At 39.0% G+C, this 14,406-nt stretch overlaps 1 protein-coding gene, 1 long non-coding RNA gene and 3 other non-coding genes across 6 annotated transcripts in view; 1 reads left to right on the top strand and 4 right to left on the bottom strand.

Moving 5' to 3' along the window:
* The window catches only part of LOC135115155 (uncharacterized), an 85,436-nt gene extending 75,922 nt beyond the window's left edge, over positions 1-9,514 (top strand). Inside the window, exons 5-6 of the mRNA XM_064031656.1 lie at positions 8,902-9,005; positions 9,417-9,514. Coding sequence (XP_063887726.1) covers positions 8,902-9,005; positions 9,417-9,514 — 202 coding nt within the window. The remainder of the gene's footprint in view (positions 1-8,901; positions 9,006-9,416) is intronic.
* LOC135115156 (U5 spliceosomal RNA) lies at positions 119-232 on the bottom strand. The gene has a single exon (XR_010275830.1). It is a non-coding gene; the product is annotated as a U5 spliceosomal RNA (small nuclear RNA).
* Positions 1,550-1,742, bottom strand: LOC135115162 (U2 spliceosomal RNA). The gene has a single exon (XR_010275835.1). It is a non-coding gene; the product is annotated as a U2 spliceosomal RNA (small nuclear RNA).
* LOC135114917 (uncharacterized) lies at positions 3,299-8,843 on the bottom strand. Of its 2 annotated transcripts, none has more exons than XR_010275717.1 (2): positions 8,002-8,843; positions 3,299-6,040 (listed from the first exon to the last, which is right to left on the bottom strand). It is a non-coding gene; the product is annotated as an uncharacterized LOC135114917 (long non-coding RNA). The 2 variants fall into 2 exon arrangements; XR_010275718.1 differs by having other exon boundaries at positions 8,080-8,843.
* LOC135115161 (U1 spliceosomal RNA) lies at positions 3,603-3,765 on the bottom strand. Its single transcript, XR_010275834.1, has one exon. It is a non-coding gene; the product is annotated as a U1 spliceosomal RNA (small nuclear RNA).
* Positions 9,515-14,406: the final 4,892 nt, after the last annotated feature.

Here is a 14,406-nt window from a genome sequence, read left to right as displayed (position 1 = left end):
GGATCTACCTTCACAACAGACACGATGGCACTAAGACACCGAAGATGTACAAACTACATTCTATGTGAAATCATCAGCATCACTACCATTGTGCCCTTTCATATTCATTTCGTTATAAAGCCCACTAAGTGGGCCAATAAAAATTTCTTAAGACTCATTGAGTTGTTCCCCTCCACGGAAATCTTTAGTAAAAGGCGAAAGATTTATGCGTTTTGAAGGGAAACCAGAGTTATCAGAGGCACCGCAACCCTGGACCAATACTATCAACGCCGACCACCTGCGCAGACTGCATGTCACAGCAATAATGGCAGCTCCGCATCTAATGTATGCTTTATCTATTTCATCCCTCACAATACCTCACATTCAACAATTTCTACAATACAATAATAGAATACTAATGAAGAATCATACTTTTGTTTACAATTTTGCAATGCACAAACTTCAAGTAGCAAGTATATACTTGTTCAGATGCCCTTCTTCCACGCAAACATTTAGTGTTCAACGCAGATGTACTGGATGCAGCATCTACAGATGTTCCCTATTGCTGCAGCATGAACATTTCACAAGAGTCCTTCATTCTTCACATATTCTGTCATTATGTTGTCAAGACACGCAAGTCTGACACATCTTTTACTTATTTACCGTCGCCTGGACACCTGTATTTCTTGGGAATGATTGTAAGACCAGAATCATATTTTTCAATTATATAAAATAACATTCACATGAGTTGTTTATGTGTGCCCTGTTAATCTTGAGGATAGTTTCCACTTTAAAAGATTGAACTTTACAACAATAAAGAACAGGAGCAGGCAGATAGACTTCGCATCAGCAAGACATGCTCTACCGCTCTCCCCTCTATCACGCTTCTACCTGCCCATTTGCCGTGGCTTTAAGGCCTACTCAGAAGCACACCTAAGGTTCGGGAACTCTGCTGCCACCACCTGTTTTGTTTGTTTACAGGAAACCACTGGTGTATCGGGGCTCTCCCTGTCCGGTGAGTGCCCGCCCCTGTGGTGTTCCAATCCTCTCATTCCTCTTCCTTGTCCCATTCTTTACTCGCTTCCAGACCACCTAGCTAGTAACCCAGAACACACCTGTGAGTGAACCTCAGGTGCTACGGTGGCTAGTGTAGCTATGGTTGTCGGGGAGTTGGGTTGGCCCCCTACTTTTCCCTACCACTTAATTCTTCCTTTTCGCGCTGCCGTGAGATTTATCATATATATATATATATATATATATATATATATATATATATATATATATATATATATATATATATATATATATATATATATATATATATATATATATATATATATATATATATATATATATATATATATACAATTTACTACACCACTTCAAAACTGAGTGGATGACTGGAGTTTACTATCATGTGTGCGTGTGCATGTCATCTTTGTGTGTGTAACATGGTAGATGAAAGACAGTGAGAAGAGTAACAAACCGTTAACACTATGACTGCTACGCAGATGCTGATATGCACACCTTGCTAAGGTTTTTTTTCAGATGAAAAGGTTATTTTCCCCTGGGGGAGTGGACCGATCCCGGAAGTACTGCAATACCGGGCCGATCCGCGGCAAAGGTGGAGCAAGCCCCTAGCACTTCGCCATAATCCAAAAATCAGATTAATATCGTAGATCCCACATGGGGATCGTATCAGATATTAAGCTGATAAGAACAGATACTACACTTTGATCTTAGCCAAAAGGCCGAGAAGCGATACCTTACAAGGGAAACACGGGAGCCACACTGTCCCGGGCTGAACACCCAGGCCGATCATTGCTGTACTATGTTACTGATGTCAAACCCCTGGGTTATTTACAGAATACTATTAAGTCAATGTTGGGAACTTAAATATATTCTTATTTTTTTAGGTTTATACCAGTGCTTCCTTATCTGGAAATCATCTTCCCAAATATCACTGCTTAAAAGTATCTGGAGAGAGAGAGAGAGAGAGAGAGAGAGAGAGAGAGAGAGAGAGAGAGAGAGAGAGAGAGAGAGAGAGAGAGAACTACTCCAAGATCAATGTACGGCGATAATAGTGCGTATAATATAGAACAATGTAGAGCGATAATAGTATGTATCATATAGGGGCAGCCACATGTAGGCCTGATGGCCCTCACAGGAATTAGTTTCTCTCTCTCTCTCTCTCTCTCTCTCTCTCTCTCTCTCTCTCTCTCTCTCTCTCTCTCTCTCTCTCTCTCTCTTTTCCTAAATCTAATGAACAAGTGATCGTAAGCACCTCAAAGTAACGTAATTACATGCACCATGAAGTGAATAAGATTTAGTATCAACGAGTGTTTACACAACGGGACAGATTTGTATGTATTAGAAATTTCTAAACTTATTTCAGCAGAATAAACATTGATCGGCTGTAATGAATGTCAACATGATCCAACCTTGCTCAAAACCTCGGGTAACAAGCAAGAGTAAGCATGTCATCTGTACCACGCTGTCTCTGCCTATGTCCAAATCTTATCATGCAGCTTTACAAGTACAGACAAGAAGTCCTTTCCAGCATAACAATGTTGATATTCTTCCCAGTGCCTAAGTTAGCCATCACTACTGCTACACAAGTTTTCTACTGTGCGTATCATGAACCAGAGACTCGTCAAAACCTAATCTTTACCTTTACAAACCATTTCTCTGCAAACAATAATGTCTTAATTTAAAGATTTAATTTGCATGGATGAAATTTCATATGGTTCCTCAATAATTACTCAACCAATTACACTGAAACTTTGTATGTGTCGTGCAAATACGTTCCACATAACCAAGCATGTCAAATCTGCATTTGCATGTGCGTCCACAAACGTGTCAGGGCAACTGATGCACTATTACAAAAATAAAGCCGAAGCATTATCAAGTCGAAAGTTCACGCTTGTGTCGTTCAAATGCAATATGCACTTAGTGAGCATTCCGCAGTGGGTGCGACACTCGTTCATTGCCAATCAATAGCACTGGACATACTTGTTCCCATATCATCTGCTTAAAGGGAGAAAATATACAAAGGTACTTCACATTATGGATTAACGGACACACATTGTAATTATTAAAATATACAAAGGTACTTCACATTATGGATTAATGGACACACCATGTAATTACTAAAATATACAAAGGTACTTCACATTATGGATTAATGGACACACCTTGTAATTACTAAAATATACAAAGGTATTTCACATTATGGATTAATGGACATACCATGTAATTACTATCTTTCAAAAACATCCACACTTGTTCATAATAGTAATACGTAAGATGTAATAGCATCACGAAATATCATTCAACAACAGTAATAAATACGGACATGAAGGAACGCAGCCCCGGCCTTCCCCTTAGAGTAGACAGCAGGCAGAGCATCTTTGGCGTCATCCCCCAACGGTAATGCATCTACAGTTTTCACTATCTATTGTCATTCCACACCATCAGAGACAATAGGGGGATGCGCGAACGCACTGCCTCGCCATCAAAGTTGTAAGCAGAGCCGCATAGACACATGCGAGAAATGAAGAATCTACATTAACCTCCATCGTTACGTAACGGCCAGACATTTGTCATTCTACATTAGGATCAATGAGGGGGATGCGCGAACGCAATCCCCCGCTATCAAAAATTTCGCACTCGAGTTAACCACATTTGGGTTAATCGCAGGGGTCAGCACCGCCGGAGTGCAATGGTGGGCCTCGCCCTGGGAGAACCGCCTTCATGATCACGGTGTCTCCTGTGCCAGGTAAGTATGCCCAATGCCAGAACTTCGCTCATGTAAACCTAAACTGCTAAACACCTGCAAAAACCAAAAACACCTTATGCAAGAACTTTTTCCATAGGAAATTTAACCTTAAAAGTGTTATTATATTTTACATGGAAATAAAAGTTATCATTCACTGTTTGCCTCGTGCTTAACCTATTTTATGCAAAGAAAGAGGATAAACCTGACAAGAAACCAGTACACACACAATTGCAGTAACCTTAAATCACCTTAGCAAAGTAATATTTTTTTCAACTTAATTTTATAGGAGGCAGTGACCAAGTTGTTAACAGGTATATAGGAGAAATTAATACAAAGTTCAACATTATGCCCTGCCTATGATGCAGATTTTAGAAGAATGAATGAGCAAATTGATATTACCCACAAGTTGTCCTTCAAGTGTAACTTAGGCTAAATACAGCAGCAAGGAATGGCACGGCCTTCAAGGAGTATCATATGTGGGATCCTGTGATTAGTTTTTCAACTAATCACTTCAAGTCTGGCTCAGGGGTATAAATGGTCTCAAGTCAACTAACTTATGCTTCCCAATTTTCATCTATCAAGCAGCTGCCTGCTCATTAACTTATACGAGTTACCATCCTGCCCATCACACTACCAGCAACTCACCACTACCTTGACTTTTCTCTAGCTTCCCTATTGTCCTTAACCCTCATAGGACTGTACTACCTCAAAGACAAGAAAATAAAAAAAGAAATTTCCTGGATTCACTGACTATGCACTAGTGCTAAAGGAGAGGAATGAGTTGCCAGAGGGGGAGAGATTAAAGGACATCTGGCTAATTGGAGGGTTGTGATATTGTTGGCACCAGTGAAGCAGGCTCTCAACAAGCTGACTTCCTAAAACCTACTTGACTTTTTTATTATATAAATTCTATTTACAGCATACACTGTTGAGCTTTGCTTGCCATTCTCTAACTTAACATGCAAAATCTATTAATATATACAGTGCTATCTGTCATTCAATAATGATAAAAAGTAAAATAGAGTTATCTTACTTTCTGCTGAGTAAGCTTTTCCTAGAACAAACACTTTCAAGATTTGTAATTTTTTTTTAATACCAATTTAAAAATTTGTGCTCACAGGGTCCTAACGTAAACACACTTGTCCCTGAGGGCAAAGGCTGGGTTGATGACCAATAATTCAATTAAAATACAATTCAGCAATCCTTGACAAAACAAATTAAGTGACGGAAAGCCTCATTAGAGTTCAAAACTTCGCTACCAGTATCTTAATGTGACAGCAAGGGCCGTAAGTAACCTCTGATGAGGATATGAGCAGTCATTCAGTAATACTCATTCAAACAGTAGCAATGCTGAGTAGCAGGAATTCCGAAGCATTACCTAACACCATGTGCTGCCACCTATAACATATGCTAAGCTCATAAACAACATATTTGCACCTTCACATCAAGCTTTTAAAAACTGCATTGTGTTTAGCAAACATCCACCATGTATAACAAACAAGACTTTGTTAAATGCAAGGTTATGTACACAGGTTTACAGAATTATATCCAACATTTTCCATTTCAGTGCTCATTTCATTGAAGATTTTGTGAAGTTTAGATGGCACAGGGTCCTAGCTATATAAGAAAAATCATCACATGAGAAAACAAAAGATCATGTGCATACGGTTGTTAGTGCCTGAATAAGGACTGAAATTTCTAATTCCACATGTTATATAATCCAAGGTTCAGTCCAAATACACTGAGTTGTCTTTGGACTAACACAAATTGTACTTGGAATTGAAAAATTTGATTATACTTGTACATACTTACATACACCAAAGTACAGTATTTTGAAAAATACAGAGTGCTTTGAAGTCCATTGTACTAAACCAAAAGATATAAGTAATCTATATGAATTCTAGTGAACCTTGTGAAGACATTATTGGGTAAACATATGGAGTGTTATGATACTGCAGAGTTATGTAGAATAAAAGTACTATTCATTTATATGAGTATATCAAAATTTCTCAACTTTGCAATAGGAACTCTTTTTTCATATAATGTAGGGACTTAAAAAAATGTACAAGTACAATGACTTGTACTTGGATTTCGACTTTACATAAATAGCAAAATGAATGTACATGAAAATATCCACATAGTTCTTGAACATAGTAGAATTGCCTGTACTTGGACCCAACCCTGAGTTAGCATCCCCCACACGAACAGTTCTTAAAACTGGTAAACAGTGAAGATAACAGTACCTTGGGAGTCCAACGGAAGAGCTGAGCAGTGAGCAGTTTTCTGTAAGAAGCAGAACACAAACATGAAGTGTTTAATATACAGCAAGACACAGAGTTTTAGTACATAAATGGTACACGAGTTACCCAGCACAGAAGCTACATGTAATTTAAAGTAAGATATGTGACAAAAGCTAAATCACTTATCCTCTAAATAACATAAGGGGTTCCTAAGACATATGGTAAAATGTGGTCTATACACTTTGAAGATGCATCATTCTTCTGTAGTAATAAGCATGAATTGTTAAATGATTATGTTAAATGACTGTAGTGGTGAGATGAACAAGGTGAGGTGTGCGTGTAATATTGCAGACAAGACTGGGGGGGTTGAGGCTGAGAGCAACAGGAGCTTCATGAGAAAAGGCCAACTGTTTGAGTAGGATTTGAGTGACCAAGTGAAGCAAGTTCTTTTAAAAATGGAAGCTTAGAAGGACGGGAGGTATTATAATACTATAAAAGACATAATAAAGCCCAGAGAAGGACTAACAGGGAAAGTTTTATGCAAACGAACCGTCAGGCTGTCTGCCATCAGTTGACAAGAGTTGGCCCGGAAAATATGAAATCTACAGAACAATGATTCAAATACAAACGCATAATGCTTATCTACTCTGATTGCTTAAATTATACTTAGTTAACAAATATCTCATGTTATTAATCAAAACTGTCAACTACAATTCTTGATCACAGGCCAATTATTTGTTAAAAAATCTTGATTCCCCATAAGTAATGTCTGTAACTTTGAATTCTTAATAACCCAAACTCAACCAAAGTCCAGTATAAGGCTGAGTTAGCAGAAATAAAAATTCAGAGTTGAAAACAATGATTTCTGAGACCACAGGAAGTTGAGTTGCACAACACTGGGATAACTTCATTAACCTGCACCACAAAAAAGGACACCCTATACTATACATATAAACAAGTCCCAAACAGTCATCCCTTAACATCCATAGCAAGCCAGTAAGACAACCTCTCATGTTGAAAATGTGCATGTACATATCTCCTGGCCCTCTTTGGGACATCCCTGAATAACAGAGCTATACACATCAAGAATATTGAGCTGCTGTAGGGCAAAGCAAGGAAAAGTGCCTTTCTCTGGTAAGAAACACTCTGTAGGCTACCTTGCAAGGTAAAAGTTTCTTAAGGCCACTGTTGATCTCATCAAGTGTTTTGTCTTTCTTCAAGAGGCTACTTCCTGTACAACCTATAGTCCTACCAATAGGCCACTTCCTATAGCCCAACCTGCCCAGAGGAGACACCTGCTACCTCAAGCTCTTTGTGAGTATTTGCAAACCATTTTATATTTTGAATATTTTGGTATTCAAAAATATTATAATTTTCTGTGCACTTTGACCGCATTGCTGGGTAGAGCAGTATTGCATATATGTCACCTTGCCTCCCAGTTGGTGGTTAGAGGGACAACAAAAAAATATAAGGAGATCCTATTGGTATGATTAACAAAACTATCAGCATTAGTAATAGACAGCAACATTCTGGAAGAAAAACTATCATGAAACATTTAAACATCTTATGAGATACACTAAGACAAAAGAGATTAATTAAAAAAAATTACTAATAATAAATCTTGATATCTTTCTCTTGGACAGTTACATCTGGTGCCAAGACAAAATAATTATATTAATACGCTATCACACTTAATTACTGCTACTCAAGAATCACTATAATGTTTAACTTAAAATGCATAGGTATCTCAGATTCACTCTACATCCTCCTTTCCTCGAGACTTCCTCCACGCCATACACAAACACATCACAGCTTCACTCCACACCCTCCTTCCCTCGAGACGCCCTGGAAACACACACATACACACACACACACACACACACACACACACACACACACACACACAATCTTACAACTTCCGTACAAAAAAAAAAAAAAATAATAAAGCCCTGAAAGACAAAAGCTCGCCTACAAGTGTTTTATGTGTTAAGCAGACACCCTTACCTTAGCCGCCATTAACCTCCGGTCCACTGCCAACCACCACCTCTTCGTTCCTCCTCCCGCCCTTCCAGTTTGACTCACCGTGCTCACTCATGACTGTAGCCTTGCGCCGTGCCGTCAGGAGTAAACAGGACGGTGGGCATGATGAATATGGGAGGGTTTAATCCTATAAATCGCACATAAGAGCACGCCACTACTTTGCCTAACCCCGCAAATGCCACGTAGACAACTAGACTGAGAAGTGTTGCCACGTGTTAGGTACTAAAATCATCTAATGACTCCCAGAACACTTCATAGATAACCAAATAAGCAAGCAAATAAATAAATAAATAAATACTATGAAACATTACACCAGAAATGTTAACATGTACATGATCTTGTTAATTTGATTTTATATAACACTATGAAGAAGGTACGAGCATAAGAATTTATATAGATTACATAACAAAAAAATTATAAATATACTGAGTGGTTACTTACTATTTATGTTTTATTTTCTTTGAAATGATAGGTTTTCAGGAATGATATTTCTAAGTTCTTGTCTTTATCAGTTAAGCATATTTTTCTGTACTTTCCATTTCATGTCTTCGACACATAGCATTATTAGACACATTGTGTTACATATTACAGGTCCATACAGGTCCAAATTATAAATAAGAAGGAAAAAATTAAGACAGTGGTGTAAGTAAAAGCATATTTCCGAGAACATAGAAAGAAAGAAGTGGAAGATAGCATGATGAGCTGCGCGAGGTCATGATGATCAAGGATGGCGCACATTTCTATTCAATTCGCAAACTATTAATCCCTATCTATCATCTTCTTCTTACAAGACAGAAAGAAGGAGGTAATAGTACCGTACATACCAGAGAGCAGGCCTTATGTTGGCAACTGTTTCGCTGTCAGATCCGAGGCAGAGCAACGAAGCGCGGCGAACTGGGTGATTCACAAGCAACTCCTCTCCTTCCCGACTGTGAGATGTGGAGCTGCATGTCTCTCATTGCAGGCGAGTAAGGATTGAGGGTGACTATGGGGCGTACGGGCAGGGAAGAGGGTTTGGCGTTGGTGACAGGTAAACACTCCCTGACTCGTTTTTACCGGATATGAGTATGTGTCGTAACCTACAATCTCTCTCTCTCTCTCTCTCTCTCTCTCTCTCTCTCTCTCTCTCTGTGTGTGTGTGTGTGTGTGTGTGTGTGTTCTGTAATGTGATTATTCGTGGGACTTGGTTAATTAGTCACGTCTTATAGCAGGGGCATGGAAAGTCTCCGTTCCCTGCTTCATTAATAGCTAACAAACGTCCTTTTCTCATTCACCTAATTTTCAATCCACGCTTTCACTAAGCCACATACACACCCAACACGCTTATCACGTTTATACTACTCATGTCACCAGCTTTCTATTTAATATTTATTTTTCAGCTCAGAGATCACGTCGCAGGTGGCGGGCAGCACGCAAAGCACTGCAAGCCCACCACTGCCGGAGACATCGCAACGGTGCAGCGCCCCTGCTTGGGTGATGTCCTGCCTAAATCTAAAATTGTATTTCTTGGAAGAGTGTCGCCATGCTGAGCAGGATGTAAATTATGAAAAAAATAAATCTCAACCAAAGGGATTTGAAGCATTAACCACAGTAACAAATATCTTTTATTTTTAAAACTTTGACAGTTTATGCGTTAAGTATAATGTGTAAAGTACCTATGTATAATAAGAAATGAAGACAAATTGTGATCTCAAGCCAACCTGCAGACAACGTTTCGCCAAGACGTCTACTTTACGAGGTGACAGCGAACTTTCAGGTCTCGCCGAGCCGAGCTCCGCCCAAGACGAGCAGCCCATGCATGCCTACACACTGCGACTCACTCACGACAGAATATGGGGACTGAGCATGCGTCACTGACTGGAGACCCAACACTGGCCTTGCACAACAAACGCCATATACACAGCATCTTTCATTACAGTTAAAAATAAGACTAGTTGCCCTCCTGCTCCAAGCTCTCAGGCCCGGGAGCTGCACTGGTGTCTTTAGTGCATTGCTGAGCACGCTGCTCATGTAACAAGCTGATGGGAATGACAAGTCAACAAGTGAGTCTACATTTCGGTTTTTAATCTGATAATTTTCAACTTTATCGTTTGGAAAGATAATCACTACATTTCATTCCAAGAAAAGGCCGCTTTGCTAGGTAGGAAAAAAACAAAAAACAAATCATGCATTCTGTAACATCTACAGTGATCATATACATTCTGCAAAGCTTTATCTGAAGCTCACCACTGACTGTACCTTTGGATCATTACAACAGAATAATGACATGTGTAAGTAAATCACAAAATCATATATAACTTATGTAACACTCAAGACAAAACATCAAAAAGAAAATTATGGTTTATATATAGAAAAAAAAAAGTACCCATAAACGCAAGGTTCCATTTGTTATTTATGAAGGAAACTGAAAGTGCGACTAACTGAAGGCTTGACCGAGGCAGAAACGAGATGTAACGGAGGAAAGCGAGCCAAGCACAGTAATATATAGCATGTATGAGCATTACATATATCTGCTATCCACCTGTAGCATTTGGTAAAAACAAGATATATCCAGAAAAATATGTTGGCTTCTTACATACACTACACATGTGATCTAATATAGGACACTATAATCAGCTTAGCATATAGTACAGTTTCATTAATAGTATAGCAAGTATTACTGTCCATAGTACATACTTTTTACAATACTATACGTACTTCATTTATGTGGCAACCTGTACGTAGATTGCACTCTTGAGGGGCACACGGAAAGTCCGGGCAGTGCTTTATCACGCACACGCACACACACACACACACACACACACACACACACACACACACACACACACACACACACACACACACACACACACACTTGAAGCCCAAACCTGTTTCTAATTTTATGATTATAAACCGAGTAGTGTCACCGATGGCAAAATAATAATAGATTTTCTAAGAAGATGACGTAAGAGGAAAGATCTTACTGTAGTAATTAAGTATATTGCCAAGAGAGAGAGAGAGAGAGAGAGAGAGAGAGAGAGAGAGAGAGAGAGAGAGAGAGAGAGAGAGAGAGAGAGAGAATGAATCAGTATGGATGAGTAAGACACTGGTTACAAAAAAAGGATCGTAAGTGCTGTACTTCCCAACACAACATGCTTCAGGTTTAACACTTGTACCAGAGACATTACCGCAGGCTCGTATTCTGAGACGCTTCGTTCTTTCATCGTCACTATTTTCAGAGGCCACAAAGATGATTAGTGAGGTTTCCAAGGGTGATTTTCCCATTGATGATGCAGAATCCTTGCTCATCTGTCACTAGAATCATGAAAACACACTTGGAAAACCCCTAATAACTTCCACTGAAGGCTGTTGAAAGTAAGAGGTGGATGACGAAGTGTTTGAGAATACGCTCCTACTTCCAAGATCGAAATCATAACGGTATTATTATTATTATTATTTTTATTATTATTTTTTTTATTTTTTATTTATTTATTTTTTTTTTATCTTGGCTACTCTTGTGTGTTCTGTCGAGCCATGACGCCGCTACTGCCACCGCCGCCCACACGCTGCCGCCCTCATCACTGCTACCCGCGCACCACTAAAGGTCAAATAATCAAGTAAACCTTCTTCCATTCACTCAAGTTTACAGTCACCTTATGAGTTTCTGAGTAAGGGATACAATGTGCTACACGACAAGGTTCTTCAAGGGATGGGTCGTTTAAAGATGTGGTTCTACAGGTCAGGTCTTCTTCCTAACTCATTGTACTGGGAAGTTAACTGATTTTTTTTTAAAGCTTTCCAAACAAAATGTGAAGTGAAAATCCGTACACATGTCTACTTCATACTGATAAGAGAATAACGGAAGAATAAAAAATTGGTCTACATTTGAAGTTATCTTTTTTTCTTAGACAGAATGTGAAATGGGGATACATATTGCGTGACTCTAATGAACAGGCGCCAAAATCTCATCATGTTAGATAAATACAGATGCAAATGCTTTCGTAACAAAAAATAAATAAAAGTAAAACGGCTAGGGTGAAATTGCAGTCACATATTAATATTACGTATAATAAACAAAGTGCTTTTTTTTTTCTTCTACAACAAGATTAGCGCAGGACAGAATTTAGTAGTAATATGAATCGGTGAGTTTGGGAACAGAGAACTGAGCTGAATGAGGTGTTTGGGTTCAGAGTTTTAGACCGCCAAGCCAACACGTGACAAACAACGCGAGACTTGGACTGTTAATGGCTATGCTTATATCAGGTGAGGAATTTGAAGCTTGGACACACACTCACAATAAAAATGAATAAATAAATAAATAAAATAAAATAAAAAGCCATAATGTTGGATATGAAGAAAATTCATCAAGAGTTGCCAAGTAAGAGAAGATACCTTTCTCCGCTGATCATCTACAGTAGCACATACACGTCTTTCTCTGCGATGAATATCTTACATAAGCAGCTAGTAAATACTCTAGTTTATGATCTTATATGCTACACACTAACTGATCTTTTTCTCTCTTCTTATCTAATTTTCCAAAGGTACACCCAATTTCCTGATTTTTTTGCATCATACCCACAAGCCTCGAGGTGATGCGTAACTTAAGACTTGCATTTGAACTGTCTCCTTTAGTGTCTGGTATCTTAAGTGTTTTTTTTTTCTTCCTTTTTTCTCACCAGTTTCTGTTGTCCCTTCCCCTGAGCCTCCTCGCATACGAAAAAAATTAATGAAAATTCCCAACCCTCAAGTCACACCCAAAAATTATACCTGACATTCGGTGCTGCGTTGGTGTTCAGCCTCCCACACACAGCAGGGGTCACTCCCAGCCATTTCTACCTTCCTGCCTTGGACATGTTGTTGTTATTGTTGTTGTTGGAATGGCCTGTTTTGTAAGAGCATGTATGCAGAAAAGAAGCACACACACACACACACACACACTGCATCATTCATAATTCTCTTCAGTCTCGGTTAAAAAAAAATCACTCCTTCGCAACACAAATGCATTACGTCTTTATGGACATGTAGGAATAAAAATAAATAATTAGATGAATAAAATAAATAAAAAAGGGCGCCCGCAGCCATGGTATCTTTCAGAGAGAGAGAGAGAGAGAGAGAGAGAGAGAGAGAGAGAGAGAGAGAGAGAGAGAGAGAGAGAGAGAGAGAGAGAGAGAAACATGTTGAAAATATGTATAATCCAAATAATTCCTTCTTGTTCATTTGCGTCAAAACATTAGTGGGTTCGAGCATTGCTGGCGAAAAGGGACGATTTTTCAGAGAACATTTATGGCGGTAACAAACACGGCCAGCCAGCACAAGTCAAGGACAAGGCAAGGCAAGGGCGAAAGGGAAGCAAGCATGTATACACTCGTACGTACTTCTCAGCAGCAAAGACCGTTGTTGGAATGGCTTTTGTTATCAGAGCATGACGGCAAAAGGCTCACGTGTCTTTTTTTATTTATTTATTTTATTCTAGATTAAACAGTGCAGCTTATCACAAACAGCCTCGTGAAGACTCAACATGTCTACTGCCCTTTCTTCTTTCTTTATGCTTTTTCGTACATACCGCAGTGCTGTCGCCTGTGCCTCACTCACTGTCTCCCATAATCACCGTTCATTTTCAGCGTTGTTGTGATTCTGAAATGACGTGGTTTGCATTGATAGCCAACTGCTGTCTTGTCCATCCCGCGGTGGTGGTGATGATGGTAAAGTTTACTTCGTGTCATGTTTAATAGTATAATTGGTCTTGTCTCCACTATATGTAAGATAATCAAGGTGATGTTGGAGATGCATCAGCGCTTTAAGAAGCAATGTATTTACCTGTACTAATATTGCAAAGTGACTGCAGGTAAATCTTATACAGACCTTTGTTTTTACAGTTTGCCGAGGAATTTCACGATAATCTCTTAATCCTACACATACGTATTTAAATATTATTATTCAAGAGACACCAATATAACCCAATTCTTAATGAGTATGAGCGTGGGGCGCCGCGAGGTCGTTGCTTGATACATGTTACCCTTCCACTGAGCTCTTGGTGTTAATGTTTTCTTGATCGTTATTGAAATCGCTCAGCACAACTCTGTCACAGCGTCCCACCATCAATATATATATTTTTTTGGTTGATCAGCTCAGAGTGGTTCTCGAACAGCCTGGAATACAAGGGCGTGGTGAGGACTAGTGATGTTTGTAAGTGGTAATGGAGGATGCAACAAGGATGATATAAGCAAAATCATGAAGTTATGGTTACGATTAGAATGGACAGAGTTTTGTAAATGATACAGGGGTTATAATAAGGCTGACACACGCAAAATCCTCATCCTCAAGTCTTTAAATAGTATAGGGAAAAAAAAAAAGATGCCACAAGCAAAATTTTTAGGGTCAGTAATCAAG

The sequence above is a fragment of the Scylla paramamosain genome, chromosome 28 (assembly GCF_035594125.1).
Source record: "Scylla paramamosain isolate STU-SP2022 chromosome 28, ASM3559412v1, whole genome shotgun sequence".
NCBI classification, from domain to species: Eukaryota; Metazoa; Arthropoda; class Malacostraca; order Decapoda; family Portunidae; genus Scylla; species Scylla paramamosain.
Note: the sequence above shows the minus strand (reverse complement) of the source record. Positions and strands in the feature narration are given on the sequence as shown.